This window comes from Eleutherodactylus coqui, chromosome 5 (genome assembly GCF_035609145.1).
Source record: "Eleutherodactylus coqui strain aEleCoq1 chromosome 5, aEleCoq1.hap1, whole genome shotgun sequence".
NCBI classification, from domain to species: domain Eukaryota; kingdom Metazoa; phylum Chordata; class Amphibia; order Anura; family Eleutherodactylidae; genus Eleutherodactylus; species Eleutherodactylus coqui.
In genome coordinates this window covers 172,467,019-172,488,345 of record NC_089841.1, presented here as the reverse complement: position 1 = coordinate 172,488,345, position 21,327 = coordinate 172,467,019, and the positions used below count along the sequence as shown (strand labels likewise).

General features: G+C 40.0%; 1 protein-coding gene across 1 annotated transcript; it reads right to left on the bottom strand.

Moving 5' to 3' along the window:
• Positions 1-1,430: 1,430 nt before the first annotated feature.
• Positions 1,431-2,384, bottom strand: LOC136628844 (olfactory receptor 6M1-like). Its single transcript, XM_066604937.1, has one exon. The coding sequence runs from the start codon at positions 2,382-2,384 to the stop codon at positions 1,431-1,433; it is 954 nt and encodes a 317-aa protein (XP_066461034.1).
• Between the last annotated feature and the right edge of the window lie 18,943 nt (positions 2,385-21,327).

Genomic DNA, 21,327 nt, shown 5'->3' with positions numbered 1-21,327 from the left:
GGATGACAGAGAGGGGCGGGAGGAGAAGCAATCTTCAGTCTGTATTGCTCTGCCTTGTGCTTCTTCATTTCCCCTGCAGTGACTGACGGCGGGAATGCAGCGCAATCTGCAGGGCCGAATGCTTCTACTAACTTGTCAGTGACAGCTGCCAGCCCTGTGTATAATTGATCCCAGCATGCACACATATTGCCAATCTGCCCCTGGATGTGAGATGGTACAGTCAAGCATGTGATTATAGGGAGTTTGTTGGTAAGTGGTAGAAGTTGCACTTGGGCATTGTGCCTGAGGAGGCCTGAAGGCCTCTTAGCCCTTAAAAGAAAACACATATTACTCAGGTGCTCTGTTACATATTTTGCATTGCGGACCAAGACCTTTAAGTTACACTTCTAGGTCAAAGTGTTAGCTGTTTCTGTTTATTATCAGCTCTGTCTGCACTAAAACAGCTTAAGATAATCGAGGAGTAAGGCCGCCTGCACACGGGTGGAAATCCCGCGGCGGGATTTCCCGCGGGATTTCCGCCACTGAAAGTCTGCATAGGAGTGCATTACAATACGCACTCCTATGCAGACGCCCGCGGTTTGGCCGCGCGAAAAGTCGGGCGGCAAACAACCGCGGCATGTCCTATTTTTGTGCGGGGCTCGCACTCACCCGGCCGCCAGCTCCGGTCTGCGCATGCGCCGGCTGATCGGCAGCCGGCACATAAAAGAGTCGGGGCCGCCAGGCGTGGGTGAGTACGCGCTGCTCCCTGCAGGCGCTGGGGTCGGGTCCCGCGGCGAGAATTCTCACCGCCGGATCCGACCCGCCCGTCTGCAGGCGGCCTAAGAGGGGTTTCAATTACTAAATTATGCCACAAATTGCGCAAAAAAATGGAGTAATTTTAGGCATAAAGTATGCCAATTAATAAGTTGCATAAACTTAGACTAGACAGTCTTAAAATTCAAAAGATTTATCATTCAGGAGAGCTACAGAGGTAAATATTGCGCATTTTTAGACTGTAACTTTTAGACAGTATTAGTTAATAAGCCCTAATATGTTTATTTCTGAAATCTATCCCATTGTCACTGGCATTTAGACTTCTTTGGTGAAATTTGTGCCATTATGGTAGTAGAATATTCAAAAATTCACATAAATATTGTATTGTATTCTTCTTGCACTAATGGTTATAATCGTATGTTCTTATGCAAATCAACACCTCTTTTACAATGTGTAGATTGTTTTTATTTCCACTTTATTTTCATCGGTTAAGTTGTGTTACACTGATAAATAACAATACTTGGAGGGTGTACTGGAACAGTGCAATTTACTGTCATAGTTTGCATTTGAAGTGTTCACACTTGTTGCCCAGTAACTTCTAGGAGAATATCAGAGTACTTGGTTTTCTGCAAATCGATTTTTTTTTGCATTTGGAATCCCGCTTATAAAGTCCACAATCACTTAGTATTATAGATTATAGCATCTGTGAGTAACCGCTTTCTGTTTATCACTTTCCTCAGAGCTTCTTTTACTTCTTTGTTCCGCAGGCAATAAATTAAAGGGTTGAGTAAAGGAGTCACCACAGTGTTGAAAACACCCATGATCTTGTTGACATTCAGTGGGTCAGACACACTGGGACGAACATATATGAATATGACTGTGCCATAAAGAATAGTGACCACCGTGAAATGTGAGACACATGTGGAGAAAGCTTTTTTCCTTCCCTTAGTAGATGGTATTTTCGATATAGTAGAAACGATAAACACATAAGATACAATAGTACAAAACAATGAGGTGAGAATGATGATGCAAGCAAAAAAGAAAACTACAATTTGCTCTACAAAGGTATCTGTGCATGAAAGTTTGAGAAGAGGTGGAATGTCGCAGAAGAAATGGTTGATGACACCAGGTTGGCAAAATGTCAAGCGGGATATAAGAAGTATTAGGAAAAACACAGACAGGAAAGCAACAGACCAGCAAGCTGCAGTAGCCTGTACACATACTTGACCATTCATGAGGGTTGGATAACGCAGTGGGTTGCATATAGCCAAGTAACGATCAATGGCCATCACTCCGAGGAGGAAAAATTCTGTGGAACCCAAAGAAAAGTAAAAATACATTTGTGAGAGACAGCCAGGAAATGAAATGTCTTTCCAGCCAGCCAAATTAATTAAAAGTTCTGGTGCAATGGATGATGTATACCAGATCTCTAGGAAAGAGAGCTGACTGAGAAAGAAATACATAGGAGTATGAAGTCTATTGTCTACTCGAACCAAAGTAATGATTGCAACATTAGCAGTCACAGTCAATAGGTAGATGCAAAAGAAAACCACAAAAAGAAAAAACTGGAGCTCTACAGATATAGTAAACCCAACCAAGAAAAAGTGTGACACAATGCTCTGATTTTCCATTATCTTCACCCTGTGAATACAATGGAGTAAGGAGGGATGAGGTTTATTTTTTATTTTGATGCTTATTTTTAGTAAGCATATAAAGAGGCATCTGTAGTCTAGTAGGGTACATTACTTTATCAGTGGGCAGCAATGAGCTATTAGCACTAATACTATAATAGTGACTTTTTATATTGTATTTACAACATAACTGACCATTCTACTGACTATATTACCCAACCTTGCTGGTCTTTTCTACCTTCTGATATAATTGTCTTCCCTGAATATAGTTTTATCCTTATACTTACACCACGGTTTCAAGTATACAGCACCAGTAAAAAGTTTGAACACACATTTGCATTCCATGTTTTTTCTTTTTTTATATAGTGTAGATATTGAAGACATGAAAACTATGAAGGAACACATATGGAATTAAGTGGTAAACAAAAAGTGCTAAACAAACCAGGATTTTATATTTTATATTCTTCAAAGTTGCCTCCTTCTGCCAGCTCTTGGCGTGCTTTCAATCAGCTTCATGACATAGTCACCTGAAATGGTTTTCCAACAGTCTTGAAGGAGTTCCCAGGGGTACTGATCACTTGTTGGCCGCTTTTTCTTCACTCTGCTGTCCAACTAACCCCAAACCATCTCAATTGGCTTTAAGTTCGGATGATTGTGAAGGCCATGTCATCTAACACAGCACTCCATTATTCTCCTTCTTGGTCAAATAGCCTTTACATGGGCTGGAGGTGTGTTAGAGGTCATTGTCCTGTTGGAAAACGAATGATGGTTCTACTGAGCACAAACCAGATGGGACAGGAGTTCCCAGGGGTACTGATCACTTGTTGGCCGCATTTCCTTCAGTTTGCTGTCCAACTCACCCCAAACCATCTCAATTGGCTTTAGGTTGAGATGATTGTATAGGCCATGTCATCTAACACAGCACTCCATTATTCTCCATCTTGGTCAAATAGCCTTTACATGGCTTTGAGGTGTGTTTGTGGTCATTGTCCTGTTGGAAAACGAATGATGGTTCTACTGAACACAAACCAGATGGGACAGGATGGCATGTCATTGCAGAATGCTGTGGTAGCCAAGCTGGTTAAGTGTGCTTGAAGTTTGAATAAATCAACAATGTCACCAGCAAAACACTCTACACTATCAAAACTCACCCCCTATGCTTCTGCTATTCTGCTGCGGAATTTAACTATGTGCTTTTGAATTAAAACCCATGCAAATTTTAATAGGTGGAGAATTCTACCCTATAGAAATAGCATTGTGACACAGAAATGTTCGAGCAAAATGCACCCTTAGTCTTTCTTTCCAGGGGCTGTCCTCATGAGAGCCAGTTTCATCATAGTATTTGATGGTTTTCATGACTGCACTTGAGGAAACCTTCAAAGTTCTTGAAATTTTACTGTTTCACTGTCCATCATTTCTAAAGGCCCATTTACTCGCAAAGATTATCTTTCAAAAGACTGAAAGATTGAAAAATTGTGCGATATATTTCCAGAGTGCTAAAGACCATTAACACTTTATCATCTTTATTTGCATGTAAAAGGGCCTCAAGGAGCTGTTTGCAGAGCCCAGCATGTGATTAATCACATGCCCAGCTTTGCAAGCAGCTGCATTGTTCTGCTCGTGGTTGCCAGCATATTACAATGTTATCTGCTGGATCCCGTGGAAATAGCAGCATATGTTCTATTGAGAGACACTTTATCTCTCAGTGTCTGAACAATGGATTTTAAGTTCACCTTAAAATCATCGTTCAAACAAAATGTGCACTATCAGGGCTCAGTCAGACGGCCTTTTTTCGCGCGATTTGCGCATGCGTCCGGCGATTTTATAAAACCATTGCTTTGCAATGGTATCGGACACATGAGCGCTTTTTATGCGCTCGTCCGATAAATTATAGAACAGAAATCGCAGATCGCACCTATCTGCGATCTGCAATTCCTGTTCTCTTCTCTATATGCGCTCAATGGGGCCAGCGGCAGCAGCGCCGACCCCATTGAGAACATATACTAGACAAATCATTCTCCTCTGCCACAGCTGTAACAGCTGTGGCAGAGAAGAATGATGTTTGCCCATTGAATTCAATGGAGCCGGCAATATAGCCGGCTCCATTGAAAGCAATGGGCTGCCGGCGATCGCACGATGAATTTTCGGGAAGGGCTTAAAAATATAAGCCCATCCCTGAAATTCATCCAGAAATGTGTAAAAACTAAAAATATATATATACTCACCTGGTCCCGGCAGACAGAGTTCAGCTGCGGCCGGCCGGCAGTTCTCCTGAACTGCTCTGAGTAGTATTCAGCAGCCGGGGATTTAAAATCCCCGCCTGCTGAATGAGCTGCCTCTGATTGGTCACAGCCTCACCAATCAGAGACAGCTCTTACTTACCCATTCATGAATTCATGAATGGGTGAGTGAGTGCTGCCTCTGATTGTCTCAGCTGATAGCTGCCCCTGATTGGTCCCTGCGCTGAGCCAATCAGAGGCAGCACTCACTCACCCATTCATGAATTCATGAATGGGTAAGTGAGAGCTGCCTCTGATTGGTGAAGCTGTGACCAATCAGAGGCAGCTCATTCAGCAGGCGGGGATTTTAAATCCCCGGCTGCTGAATACTACTCAGAGCAGTTCAGGAGAACTGCCGGCCGGCCGCGCTGAACTCCGTCTGCCGAGACCAGGTGAGTATATATATATTTTTAGTTTTTACACATTTCTGGATGAATTTCCGGCAAGGGCTTATATTTTTAAGCCCTTCCCGAAAATTCATCCTGAGATCGCCCGCAGCCCATTGCTTTCAATGGAGCCGGCTGTATTGCCGACTCTATTGAATTCAATGCGCTGGACAGCTCCGGCCCGTTTCTATTGAAACGCGGCTAGGAGCAGTTTTTTCTGGCGATTTTTCGGCCCCGGTCACGTGATTTGCGGATGCGCATCCGTCATGCGATCCGCAAATCGCGGGAAAAAACGCCCGTGTAACTAAGGCCTCAGTCATTTTCGATCATTTGAACACATTTTCAGCGGTAATCATTACATGTAAAATGGGCCTTTAAAGTATTCTTGGGTGGTTGTTTACTTACTTGAGTAGTTCTTTCCTTAATGTGCATTAGAACAGTAGCTGAATAGGGCTAAATGCTATATGGAACTGTTTATAAACTCGACCTCTGTACAACACAACTGATGATGTCAAACACATTAACAAGGCAAGAAATTCCACAAATTGAGGGTGCGGGCAGACGAGCGCATAAACGGCGCGTTTTTGCGGCCAAACGTATATACGTGACCATCTGAGGCAATGGTTTCGAATGTATTCGTTCACATGGGCGATTTTACGGCGCGTAAAAACGGCAATTCGAAAAAAACGGAACATATGCGACCGAAATACGTGCCAACGCATATTCGATGGCCGAAAAGACCGTTTGCAAAGTAGGAACAAACGAAAATACGCTTTCTAGCTCTGGTCGTGATCGGTGAAAAACGATCGCTCGGGCGATTATACGTTGCGCTTGTGCGAACGTAAATACGCCTACGCTCGTCTGCCCGCACCCTAACTCTTGACAAGGCATATCTGTTACTTGAAAACCATTGCAGGTGACTACCGCATGAAGCTAATTAAGAGTGTGCAAAGCTGTCATTAAAGCAAAAGTTGAGTACATTGAAGAATCTAAAATAGAAAACATTCTAGTTTAACACTTTTTTTGTTTGGTACTTAATTCCATATGTGTTCAGTCATAGTTGTCATGTCTTCAACATGAATGTACAATGTAGATAATAAAAGAAAAAAAAATAAGAAAAACCATGGAATGAAAATGTGTGTCCAAATATTTGACTAGTACTGTATATTGCTAAGCAGATGGTAATGTATGCCTGTTTTAATCATCTATGCCAGCATGATGGTTCAGGTTTCCTGTTTAGAAATATTGTATTGCTGTTCTGATATGCAGGATGCATTTTATTGTCTACCTGCCCATTTCCATGTATGGACTATATACTATTTATCTTTGAACAGTATGCTTACCTCTTCCCATTCCCTTATTACACGCTGCAATGCTTTTTTGAAGAATCAGGAAAAATAGCTAAGCTAAATAACCTCACATGCACAGCTTGTGGCTTGGAGGCTGTCTTTGGCTTGGAAAGCATTTCTGTGTGGCTAAAGGGACAATTGCAATGCATAGTAAAAAATTATCTATATACATTAGATAAAAGTTGTCTGAACAGTTGATGAATTCTCCGCTATGGCCTGCTGTTTGACCATACATTCAATAAATAAGTGTATAGAAAATGCCTACAAGAAAAGTTAGATATTGTGTTTTAGTAATTATTTTCTTTCACTATTAAATAATAATTCTGGAGAAACGTTTGTTAAAACTCCGCAATTTGCTGCTTCTCTGTTATTCCTCCCAGAAATGTATAAAAATATTGACAACTGGGTGGTACCATATCTTTGTCAATTTGATCTGTTCCTATGCTGACTAAACAATATCAGAGTATGCTAAAGCTTATTGGCAAGGTGAAAAGAAATACCAAGATGTCAGTTGATCTATGCACTCCCCATTGCAATGGCAGAGGAACGACAATGCAGAATTGAAAAAGCACTCCGCATTATTATGCATAAGAAGCTAGAACATGTAGGCATTCAACATTAATAATCACCTCTCTATATGTAGTACCTTTAATACTCTCATACATACATTTTTTTTTAAATCACAAAACAATTCTGACAGCGGCATTTAAATCCCCAGAACATCATATGCCACCCCCTGCGATCAGATCGCAGAGATCCATGCAAGAGTCATTGCAGCCAGGGGCCTTTTGAAAGGCCCCAGGGCTGTCTTAGCAGACTGCCTATCAAGCCGTCCCTGTGGGGTGGCTTGATAGACTGCCTGTCAGATCGCAGTATAATGCTATAACATTACATCATACTGCATGAGCGATCAAAGCATCGCTAGTTGTGGTCCCCTAGGAGGGCTAAAAAAAAGGAAGTTGTGGTCCCCTAGGAGGGCTAAAAAAAGGAATAAACGAGATCAATTAAATTTTACTAATTGTAAAAAAAAGTAATAAAAGTTTAAATCACCCCCTTTTGCCATATCTATAATTAAAAAAAATCTAAAACATAAAACAAAAAAACATATTTGGTATCGCCGCGTCCGTAAAAATCCGAGCTATCAAAATAGCACATTATTTAGCTAGTACAGTCAACGCCGTCTAAAAATAAAAAAATAAAGAGCGCCAGAAATGCACTGTTTTGTTCACCCTATCTCCCAGAAAAAATGCAATAAAAAGTGATCAAAAAGTCGTATGTATTCTGAAATGGTACCAAAATAAACTATAGGGTGTCTTGCAAAAAAGTTTTTCAGCACATTATATGGTACATTAAACAGTACCATTGAAAAATACAACTCATCCCACAAAAAACAAGCCCTCTTATAGCTACGTTGATGGATATATAAAGGAGTTACGATTTTTTAAAAGGGGGGGGGGAACAAAAATGGGAAAAAAAGGGCAGCGTCGTTAAGCGGTTAAGAAAAACAACTATAAATGTTTTTTAAAAAATCATTTTTTTACCCCCAATAAAACTAAAAAATGGGGAAAAAAGTCAGTGAAGAAAGATCTAAAAATATAGCCCTATACGTCATGGGGGAAAAAATGCAGTAAAATTAATTTTAGAAGCTAAAGGAAAAAAATAGGGCAGTAAAACCACCACCTCAGTAAAATCCCTAAAAAGTGTCTGGTCTTTTAGGTAAAAAAAACAGCCTGGTCCATAGTGGGGTTCAATGCTGTTTACTGTCTTCTGTGCTTTTTCTTATTAAAAAAATCAGTCACTTTCACCATGCGCAAAAATGTATTGTCGATTGACGTCCAACTTTTAACTGAATTAGATATCTGTTATTAGCTGTGCTGGTTTATACCTAAATAAATTACCTAAGGCCCTTTTCCACGTAATGATTATTGTTCAAAAAAATCATTTAAATGAGTGAATATTACCGATTATTGTTGAGTGTAAATGCGCCAAACGATCGAACAATAAATAATAATTCGGTAATTTCATGTAAGAATGAAAATCATCTTTTTGCCTCATTCGCTAATCGTTTGGTTTAAATACTGTTCATTCAGTCGCTCTCATTGACTGGTAAGATTTGCGAGCAAAAGAGCAAACCATTTATTTGCCTTATTAACAGGCTGCACAAGGGACTTCCGTCATCGTTTGCTCGTGCGAAGATAAATCATTACGTGTAAAAGAACCCTAAAATTAGTTTGAAAGGTCAATTATTCCTTCTCTTCCTGATACTGCTGATAAGTCGGATCTCTTCCCCAACTCACAGACCAAGCAGAGAGCCAGTGATGAGGTTTGAAACACTAATGACTGCACCATTCAGGCCACGGCTACATGGTGACATCTGTTGCTTTCAGTAAGCTAGTTCCCTCTTTCCTTTACTTTTCTTGCCCTTCATACCTTGTAACACAATGAAGCAGGGTTATAGTGTCTGATTTTGTGTTTCTGTTTTCAGATAAATACATCTGACACAATGCAATGATGTGATCTCATTAGGACGGTGATACTATTGAATCCCATATTGTCCTGTATCCGTGAGATATTATAAAAAAAGCAGCCTGCAATCACCAAACAGCCTCCAGTCATCCAAATAAGAAATTTTTGGTTTCTATACATTGTATTTAAACTGTGCCAGCAGGTGAATCAAGCACTACACCAAGCATTTGGCATTTGCTTGAGTAAAAGGATCAGAGTGATCTTTGATGGATGCAAATGTACTTAAGTATCTGCATATATCTGACAGACATCCTATTAGTCATCATTACTTGTTTTATGACAGATGCTCTTTAAAGGAGTTGTAAACTTTTTATGCAAGTGAAGCTCATTTAAAGGGGTTTAAGGTACATTAAAAACACGTGATAAACATTATTGCGGCTTCCTATAAAATAGAACCTAAAAATTAAGACCTAGGTCCAAAAAAAGGTTGGCTAGTGTAACAGGGGCAGAAGGAGCAGTCACACCCTGTACATGATAGCTGGAGGGCCGTGTTACTTATTTTGTATTGGTGCTACAAGTTCCACGTATTCTGAAGTGTAATAAACAAAGAATTAACACTTACCCTAGTAGAATCTCAAAGTAGTAGCAAACATGTTTGTATAGTATAACTTCCATAAATGAAAAAGTGATGAGGAAAAGGCTTAGAAAACCCATTACTAATATGAATATAGCCTAAGAGCAAGGATGGATTGCCCATTAGGACAGTGTACTAGTGCTCATGACAAAAAGGGACCCGGAGCCTTTGAGTCAGATACATTAAATTGTAGGAAAGGGTATAAAAAACACAAAAAAGATACTAGAGCTAAGTGCAAAGGCATTGTGTTATCCTGGCTAATGTGTACTATATCAATGGTGGTTGGTAACACGTTCATAACTTTTATTGCTTAGATATCTAATTTGCTTTCAATCCACCCCCACCAAGGAGGTAATAGGAATGGTGGATGACCAATAACCATATTTTATTCAAAACGTTACATGAATATTCTACTTGATTGAAACTGAAGATACATATTTTTCAACCCCTTATAACAAAAAGAACGAATTAATGAACTTGTAAAACAACAAATTAGTTATTTCTTACAATAGGAATAGTAATATACCACAACCAATATCTTGGACTCTACCATGCATCATAACTAGAGATGAGCGAGCGTACTCGGAAAAGCACTACTCGCTCGAGTAATTTGCTTTATCCGAGTATCGCTGTGCTCGTCCCTGAAGATTCGGGTGCCGCTGCGGCTGACAGGTGAGTCGCAGCGGGGAGCAGGGGAGAGCAGGCGGGAGAGAGGGAGAGAAAGATCTCCCCTCCATTCCTCCCCGCTCTCCCCTGCAGCTCCCCGCTCCGTGCCGGCACCCGAATCTTCAGGGACGAGCACAGCGATACTCGGATAAAGCAAATTACTCGAGCGAGTAGTGCTTTTCCGAGTACGCTTGCTCATCTCTAATCATAACCTTCTTGTCTCTACTCTATTATGGTAATGTGATATGCATTTGCTTAATGGTGTTTGCAACTAGTATGTGAATGTGCCTTTGTATGGATTGTCTGCTATCCATCCCTCAAGTAAATGTCATATGAGTTTTGCTGTGGAAGATATTACTGCAGTTCAGTTTATCATTATATGGGCAGAAGTGAATACTAAAATATAGAATTCTCAAGCAATAGTAAACATAAACCAATTTTTGAACTTTTGGCATATTTGATAATCAAGGCAATATTCTTTTAGGTTGGTGTTTATTTTACAAATTGAACATTTTAGAAATGATTTTTAGAAGCTATAATACAAGAACTGACTGGAACTTTGAACGCATTCCTGATCTTCTAGATAATAGTAATATCAAATTGTATACTCAAGACTGTACCGTTGAAAATACCATACATACAATTAAAAACACATACTGGATTGAAGGTATCATACATGAAAACCACAATATTTTAATATCAAATTATTAAACACAAAATAAAAACAGTTTAATCAATTGTTATTTTATGTTCTATAACTTGATATTAAAATATTGTGGTTTTTATGTGGATATGATGCTGTATATTGAATCTAGTATGCATTTTTAATTGTATGTTCATGGCATTTTCAGTGGTGCAGCTTTGAGTATACAATTTGATATTACTATTCTTTTGAGTTGTGTGAGGATATTGCACTAGTATATGTTACATTATTGGTGTGGTGAGCGGCTTTTTAACTATCTGGATAAATTCTTGGCCTTCTGTCTGACAAATAAAGAAAAAAAAACAGTCAGTCTTCTGTTTTAATTACCAGCATTATAATGGCACCACTAAAACTAGTATCAAACTTTTGTCGATATTTATTTTATCATGAACTGAGAAAAAGAATGGCATTCCCACTGTAAACAATGCGTACATGTGAGAAGTAAACTGCACAGCTGAAAAATAATACACCACAAAGTATTTTCTCTTCCATTCTCACCTTTGTATAATTCTGAAAAAAATTAGCTGCTTGTCACATAATAAAAATAAATCACTTGGAACATGATGGGTTTATCCTCCTCCAATTCCGTATGGTCTGAGAAACCTGTGTGCCAGGAAGGGGCAGCTATATAGCAGACAATTGGAGCTCTTGGGAAGTGTTACAGAACATCTGGGAATACTCAATAGTACTTCTGGGATCAAAGCTAGATAAAATAATAAATATGGAATAGCTAAATTATAACAATGTTGTCTTTCCTTTTTCATGTATTACTATAGCTCCATGTACATTATGAAATTAAATTTCAAGAAATTGGCATCAGGTTATGGCCAATGTTATGGCCTATTTGGAAGACAAAAGGCAACCTAATTCTAAAAGGAAATTTACGTCCTGGAGTTGTGATTTTTGTGGTAACCTTTAAGGGATTGAGCAAGTGGACACTGGATTGTGGTGCCTATTCCCTCATACAGTTGGACATGCCTGCCCCATTGTGATGTCACTTGCTCAGGGAAAGAGGAACAGGAGCAAAAGCTCTTGCTGGTGTAATGGGCAATGCTGTTTGCATTTTAATAATGCTATTTTAATGTTTATTAACCCCTTAGTGACGAAGCCTGTTTGCGCCTTAGTGACAGAGCCAAATTTTGGAAATCTGACGTGTCACTTTAACATAGAATAACTCCGTAAAAGTTTTGCATATCCAAGTGCTTCTGACATTGTTTTTTGACACAAATTGTAAATCATTTAGGTGGCAAAAATAGACCAATAGAATTTGTGAATATTTATTAAAAGTGCCAAAATTGGGAAAATTTTGAAAAAATATTATTTTTTAAAAATTTCAACTGTAAGATCTCAAATATGTACAAACATTTATGGTGAACACTAATTTTTTTTATTGTGGGACATTAATTGTGATTTGTTTTCTCTTTTTGTTTTAGTTCAGACGCCAGTGCCTTTGGGCACAATTTGTAGTTGTGATTGGTGAGGTGCTGAATAATACACAGAGTCTGATATTTTGCTTAACTTGTTAACATAGTATTATTAAATAAAGCAGGAAGATGAGGAAATTTCCTTCCACACACTCAGTGAATAATAAATGATACACAATTTGCCACAATGTAGACATCTGTGTAAAACACATTTATATACTGGGAGCTTACTCTGGATTTCTTTTCTCTATCCCTCTTCGTATTTACTTCTCTTTATTTCTTTATCTCCCTCACTGTCAAAGCTGACTCTCGTTCTCCATTACCCACTGTTTCTCTGATTTCTCTCGTTCTTCTCTTGTCTCTCTCTTTTTCTTGCTCCTGTTTATTCTGCTCTCTCTGCCTCTATTGCTCTCTCTCTCTCTCTGCCTCTTCTCTCTCCTGCCTGGCACTTTCTTTTTCTCCTTGTCACTCCTTTTTCTGGCTCTTCACTTTCTTGTCACTACTCTTTACTCTCTTTACTTATTGCTTAAACTTATTCTGCCTCTACTTTCTGGCACTTGCTTTGCCTGGTGCATCTCTCTCTCTCTGGCTCCTGTGACCATTGTCCGGCTATTTATTATCTCTGTCACCTGACCAGTTTGTCTGCAGCCAATCACAGCCTATCTGGTTGCTAGGCTACCTGCCTCATCTGAGCCTCTATGCATTTTTTCAATCTTGTGCAGCTGGATAAAAAATGTCCTAACTGGTTGTTAGGTTACCTGCATCCCTTGTGTAAACAGATTCAGATTAAACCCTAGGGCCGGTTATTATATTACCGGTCCCCATAACTAAACAGTGCTATGTGGTGCCTATTTTCCAGGCCACTACACCTACTGTACAAATTTTTCATTAGGTATATATTTCCATCTGTTTACTTTATTCTGGGCGCACATTTGAAAAAGTGTAGTTTTTTTAACCATTTTGGAGACCTACAAAGTTATCATTACTTATCAACATTTTGAGGACACTTTGTTTTCCTGCACCAAGCCAAGATTGCAAAGGCTCATAGGTGTCAGAATGATAATTATTCCCACAAATGACCCCATTTTAAAAACTACACCCATTAATGTATTCACTGAGGGGTGTCATGAGTGTTTTGACCCCACAGGTTTTTTTCAGGAGTTAATGCAATTTAGAAGAGAAAAGATAAAATTTCATATATTTGTAAATATGTCATTTTAAAGACATAATTTTTTCTATAGTGCATATGAAAATGAGGATTTACACCCAAAAAGGGATACTTCCGTTTGTCCTGTGTTCAGAAACATACCCATTGTGGCCATAATATTGTGTCTGAATGCACAATGGGGCCCGAACCAAAAGGAGCAGCTGGGGGCTTTTAGAATAGACATTTTGCTTGAAGGTGATTTACGCCCCATTGCAAAACTGGAGAGCCCTTGAGCGGCCAAAATGATAGAGAACCCCCACAAATTACCCCATTTTGAAAACAAGACCCCATAACAAATTCTTCTAGTGGTGTACTGCATATTTTGACCCCACAGTTTTTGAATTAATCTAAGCAAAGCAGAAGGAAAAAATTACAATTTTCATTTTTTTCGCAATTGTGTCATTTTAAAAACAGGTTCTTTTGTACAGCACACATATGAATGAAGACTTGCACCTCAAAATGGATACCCCTGTTTGTCCTGTGTTCAGAGACATACCCATTGTGGCCCTAATCTTATGGCTGTATGCACAACATAGCCCAAACCAAAAGGAGCTGCTGGAGGCTTTCAGAACAGAAATTTAGCTTGAAGGCGTTTAAGGCCCCATAGCCTACTTGTAGAGCCCTTGAGCAGCCAAAACGAACCCCCACAAATATCCCCATTTTGAAAACTTGACCACTTAACGAATTGATCTAGGGATGTACTGCATATTTTGACTGCAAATTTTTTTTATGAATTTAAGCAAAGCAGAAGGAAAAAAATTACAATTTTCTTTTTTTTTTTTGCTAATTATGTCATTTTAAAAATAGGTTTTTTTGCACAGTACAAATATAAATGAAGACTTTCACCCCAAAATGGATACCCCTGTTTGTCCTGTGTTCATAGACATACCCGTTGTGGTCCTAATCTTATGCCTGTATGCACAACGGGGCCAAAATAAAAGGAGTAGCCGGTGGCTTTCAGAACAGACATTTTGCTTGAAGGTGATTGCCCACTTGTAGAGCCCTTGAAAGGCCAAAACAATACAGAATCCCCACAAATCACCCCATTCGGAACCTAGACCCCTTAATGAATTCATCTAGGGGTGTACTGCATATTTTAACCTCACATTTTTGAATGAATCTAAGCAAAGCAGAAGGAAAAAAATTATGATTTTCATTTTTTTGGCAATTATGTCATTTTAAAAATGCTTTTTATTGTACAGAACACATAGGAATGAAGACTTTCACCCCAAAATGGATACCCCTGTTTGTCCTTTGTTCACAAACATATCCATTGTGGCCCTAATAATATGTCTGTATGCACAACAAGGCCAAAACCGAAAGGAGCATTACAGTGTTTTTTAACTTATACATGATCGTCATTATCCATTGGATAACGGCGATCTCGTGACCGGAGATCACTCACCGCAGCCCTCGGACACTGTTCCAGGTTCTCGGCTACCTTTAGTAGCCAGGAGCAAAGAGATTTTAAATTTCCCAAGCCCTCCCCAGCTTTTGTGATTGCGTTCACCATTTTGCTAACTGGCGCATGCGCCGAAGTTGGGGATAAGTCCACAGATAAAGATCTCATCAGGGTACATCGCCGGATGCCTTAGGTAAGTAATTTCCCCTCCCCTCATGAGTCGGGTCCGTGACGGGAATTGAAATTTTAACATTTTTACTTTTACGTGATCGCCGTTATCCATTGGATAGTGGTGATCATGTGACCAGGGACCACGTACCGTGGCCCAACATGAAATCTCCAGGCTCTTAGAGATTTTAAATTACCTGTGGATTTTGTGCATGCATCCGCCATTCTGGCGACGGGTGCGTGCGCAGAAGTCCAGGTAGGGTCCACAGATAAATATGGGGGCCTCAGGTATGTAATTTTATCCTCCCTTATGGATATGATCCATGAGGGAAGATGAAACTCAACTTTTTAAACTTTTTTTTACTTTACATGATCGTTGTTATCCATTGGATAATAGTGATCATGTGATGGGAAACCACATACAGTGGCTCCCTGTGATATCTCTCTGCTCCCAGCTACACATGCTAGCCAGAAGCAGAGGGTTTTTAAATCTCCTGGGGCGCAAGCCCTTCTGTGCACATGCCCGGCATTTTTGGAGAGCGCGCGTGCACAGAAAATGACGTAAGGTCCTGAAAGGACCAGATCGCCATGGGGCACTGCGGAGAATGGGTAAGTATTTTCACCTCCTCTCATAGATCTGATTCATGAAGGGAGGTGAAAATGTAACTTTATTTTACTTTTTTTAACTTTTCCGTAATCGCCGCTATCTATTGGATAGCAATGATCACCCAGGGACAGGTTACTGCGGTCCTTGGTGACATCTCCTGCCTCCGACTACTTTCAGTAGCTGGGAGCCAGGAGATTTCAAATGTCCTGAGACGATCCGGTCTTCTGTGCATGCGTCACCATTTTTCCTTTGGCACACATGTGCAGAAGACGGATGCAGGTCCTTTTCAGACCAGATAATCGCGGGACATCGTGGAGGACAGGGGTGAGTGGCTTCAGCGTCTCTAATGGATGCAATCTGTGAGGAGTGCTGAAACTTTACCTTTTTTTCACTTTTTTTTACCTTTTTTTTTTACTTTTATGTGATCGGCGCTATCCATTGCATAGAGCCGATTGCATGTCCGGGGATCAGATATCCCAGCCCCCCCATGACAGCACCAGGTTGTTGGCTACCTCCATCAGCCGTCAGCTGTGACTTCTTCATCCCATGTGGCTTTAATCCTCAGAGGATGCATGTTTTTACATCCCTGAGGATTAAAGCCCACTTAGCTAGGACGTAAAAAGGCAATGGGTCCGTCACATAGGGGTTAAGAAGCTGCTAACAGCTAGTGGAAAATTAGTGGTACTGCAGGAAACGGCTACTACTGTGACTTCTGTGATTGGCTGTGTGAGACACAGAAAATGAATGACCAGATGCACCAGAAGTGGTTGTGAGGTGAGCATCAAGGAGCGCGAGTGGAAGAAGCTGTCTCAGTCTCTATTCTCCCTGAGTGTAGCACTGGTAGTACCTGTCGGGCACATGGAGTCACGATATCCGCTGCAGGAATACTGGGTAAAAATGTTGCCAGTATTGTCACAAAAGACAAGTTATTGGAGTTCAATAAACCATTTTGAAGCATTCAGATGGAGAGAACATCCTCTGACCCAGAGTTGGCCAGGGACTTTCAGGTAATTTATTTATTCCTCTCGCCAAGCTAGGTTCTCATTTTACTGACCTCGGGGTGGAAGGTTGAGTCAACCTTGGGCCGGCTACCTGAACCATGCAGGGATTGAACTTGCAAGCTTTAGGTCATGAGTGAGAGCTTAGGACTGCATTTCTGCTGCCTTAGCACTCTGCGGCACTTTTAATGCTACAAAATGGAAATCGCCATAAAAAAATGCTTGTAAAAAATACCACTAACAATACTTGAAACGAGTGTTGTTTTTTATACAAGCATTAAAAACACACTACGAAAATAGGCTGTGTGAAACGGCTCTAAAGTCTTAAAATTAGAAACTGAAAACTTTCTTATTAAACTTCAGAAATATAATTTGAGTTGCTCTTTGTTGTTGAAATATGTGGTATAATTATACCCAGATCCAAGGAGCTTCCTGAGGTCTTAAAGGAGTTTGTTCAAGTTACTCATTTTTTTACCAATATTCTCCCATTAGTAAAATTAATAATAGAGTATATATTCACCTTTTCTAGCTAGCCTGCAACTGCCACGCCATAGCTGCCGGTATTCCCTGTGGCATATTGTTTACAAGCAGTAGTCAGCCAATCACAGAGCTCAGTAATCATTACTATTTATAGGGCACAAAGACAACATTGCTATGTATCAGGGGCACAAATGGAGGCACTATAATTGTGAGGGGGCACAAAGGGTATACTATTACTATTTGTGGGGTATTATTATTGTGTGGGGAATGCTGGGGGGATTAGTACTGTGTTGGGCACTATGGATGGGCTGTTTGTGTATGGGGAGAAAGATGGGGTTGGTGTTAGAAAAGTGAGGAACAAAAATATTTGTGCATTAAAGACTGCAGAGACAAAGCTGGGAGAAGTTGTCATGGCAGTCTGGGTCAGATGAAAAAGACAGGAAATGTGAAAGTGAATGACTCTAATCAGAGAGGATGCGACCTGTGATCACTGGATATGGTTATACTGTAATACTTTATGAGGTTTGTAGAGCACCTGTGTAGAACGCAGATTACCTCTATTTGGTCACTGTGGTTTGGTAGTATTGGTAATATGTGCCTTGCTATACTGTATTTTTCAGTATCAGTATGGAGATAATATTTGGAACTTGAATAGTGATATTGTGTGTTAAATGTATGTCTACATTATTCCTGGTTATCAATCATACATAGAAAATTGTTGTCTAGTAAGCTTTTCTTTGATACATACATACAATAAACACGACTCTGCATCATACAACTCTGCAGCATACACAACTCTGCTATATACACACACAGCTCTGTAGCATTCATATACACACATACAGCTCTTCTGCATACATACACACACAGCTCATACAGCTATGCTACAACTTTTATTTAAAAAATTGGGGGGGGGGGGGGAATAAAACAGAAATTCTACCATTGTTTTTGGGTTTTGTTTTTATAGCATTCACCATACGGTAAAAATAACACGATAACTTTCCTATCTGGATCAGGAATATTACTGCGATACCAAGTTTTTATAGATTTTTTTCTATTTTTTTACTACTTTAGCACAATAAAAACACATTTTTAAAGAAAGATTATTGAATCTGCATGGCCGCATTCTAAGATCATTAGAATTTTTAGTTTTCTGGAAACGAAGCTCTGTGAGGTCTTGTTTTTTGCGGGAAGAGTTATAGTTTTTATTGGTACTATTTTGAGGTACATTTGATTTTTAGATTGTGTTTTTTTTGGGAGGCAAACAAAAGAAAACGGCAATTCTGTCATTAGTTTTCTGGTAGTTGTTTGTGTTTCAGCACGCCACTCTCTATGTAAGGTTACCAGTCTCTGTGTTTTCATTGTTTATCATTGTTGGTGGACTGTAGGACTGACCCTCATGGCGATGCAAATAGTTGTGAAGCACACAGTAGGCCAAAGCAACCTTGTCTATACTCTCGGAACATAGATTTATAGCATTGTGCAATACTCTGAATCTATAAGGCATAATACGGAATGCATTCTCCACCATATGCCACGTTCTTATCGGATGGTAATTGTATATTCTCCTTTCCTGAATTAGGAGTCATGGAGGTAAAGGCTTCAGCAGGTGTGAGTGCGAAGGAAAGGCATTATTTCCAAAAAACACAAAATACGTATTCTCTATAATTTCTTTATTTGTGGGCAGATACAGATTACTCTCCCGTAGCAACTCTGCAAACATGGTCTATTTAAAGACTTCGCCATCTGATACCTGTCCATTCTTTCTTATGACAACCATAAAAAACTCACAATTTGCATTGACAAGGGACAAGAGGATTATACTGAAATATCCCTTGTAATTGCAGTAATAGGATCCTGAATTATAGGGTTGTGTAATCCGCACATGTTTTCCATGAAGGAAACTGCCACAATTGCTCAAAGTCACTCCCAACCTTCTGCCATTCTTCCACAGTTTAGGAAAACTGGAAAAAAAGCTATAATCACGTTAAAAACGTTCAACAGTTCTGACAACTGTAACAGGCAATGAAAAATAATAACTATATATTTACATATTTTGCTTGTAGGGCTCCAAAAATGTGTCACATGTCTTTGTAATAATTTAGCATAAACCAGGCTATGAAATGGCTGTAGTGAAATGCAAATATTGCAGCTACCTTCCTGTAGCCAGAAATCGGAATGTACATGCCAATCTCTGATCCGCTGGGATTGCTTTACACATTATTGTATATTTCTTCTCAATGTATGGTTACACCACAGCCTATATGTGTAGGTATGATTCCTCGGACATCCTCAAATAGTTTTTATAGTCATCTAGGTTGTTTTCACTGAGTTCTAGAATTAGACCCATATGCGACATGATGGGGCTGGTTGCCGAGATGGAAATTGAAAAAAGTCGTGATTCCAAATGCCGATGGAGATTTTGGAGCAGGCAGTGGCTACAACGAAGACAGACTTGTTGAAGCCAATGCCTGCTCCAAAATCTCTATTGGCGTTTCGGAATCACGACTCTTTACCATTTTCATCTCGGCAACCAGCTCCATCATCATTGTGGCAAGGCAGCACTTTGCCCACGTGGTTATGTCTACACTGTCAAGAGGAGAAAAAGAACCACACTTAACTTTGGCAATGTAGCAATAACAACCAATGTGAAAATGGACACATATAATAATAACTATACAATACATATTATGGCAAGTGGGGTTACTTGCCCGTGATCTCATGCTTACTGCCCAGGGGTGGCAGTACCGCAATGACATGAAGAAACAGGGTAAAGTCCAAATGCTGGTTCCTCCAGCATTTAATTCAGCATAGCAACGTATTCAGTATACACACAGTCCAGCATGTCATATGCAACTTCACAACTGTTGTCCATCATAGTGCACACAGTAACACGTACAGCTTCATTCAGTGAACCTTCCAGGAAGGTGACTTCGCCCAAACAGGCGATGAGACGACTACACCTTGTCCGCTCCGTGCTTTCACATCAGGCCCATAGGTTATTGACATTTGAGCAAAACAGTGAAGGTTCATTAATAGCGACAGAGCACTTCTGGTTTCCAATGGTGATTTAGGACCACGTGTTTGCTCTGAATGTCTGAAAACGGGAAGCACAGGATTGAAGCATGTGGATGAAAAGGTACTGAATGTAAAATATACACTTGTGATATCATAAAAGGTTGGGCAAACAGCAAGTGACGCAACGATAATCTCACTAGGCCACATACAGTATTCAAATTGAGTGAAACAGCGAAGCTTCGTCTGTTGTGACCATGTGATGATCGAGCCCTTCTGGTTTCCAAATTGTCTTTGAGCACAACGTGCTTGAAAGTTTGCATTTTAAACACATTGAAATACATATACATACAGTGGGGGGAAAAGTATTTAGTCAGATACCAATTGTACAAGTTCTCCCACTTAAAAAGATGAGAAAGGCCTGTAATTGACATCATAGGTAGACCTCAACTATGAGATGCAACATGAGAAAACACATCCAGAAAATCACATTGTCTGATTTTTAATGAATTTATTTGCAAATTATGCTGGAAAATAAATATTTGGTCACCTACAAACAAGCAAGATTTCTGGGTCTCACAGACCTGTAACTTCTTCTTTAAGAGGCTCCTCTGTCCTCCACTCATTACCTGTAGTAATGGCACCTGTTATCAGTATAAAAGACACCTGTCCACAACCTCAAGCAATCACACTCCAAACTCCACTATGGTGAAGACCAAAGAGCTGTCGAAGGACACCAGAAACAAAATTGTAGCCCTGCACCAGACTGGGAAGACTGATTCTGCAACAGGCAAGCCGCTTGGTGTGAAGAAAGCAACTGTGGGAGCAATAATTAGAAAATGGAAGAGATACAAGACCACTGATAATCTCCCTCGGTCTGGGGCTCCATGCAAGATCTCACCCCATGGGGTCAAAATGATTACAAGAATGGTGAGCAAAAATCCCAGAACCACATGGGGGAACCTAGTGAATGACCTGCAGTGAGCTGGGACCAACATAACAAAGGCTACCATCAGTAACAGACTACGCCGCCAGGGACTCAGATCCTGCAGTGCCAGACATGTCCCCTCTGCTTAAGCCAGTACATGTCCGGGGCGGACTGAAGTTTGCTAGAGAGCATTTGGATGATCCAGAAGAGTATTGGGAGAATGTCATATGG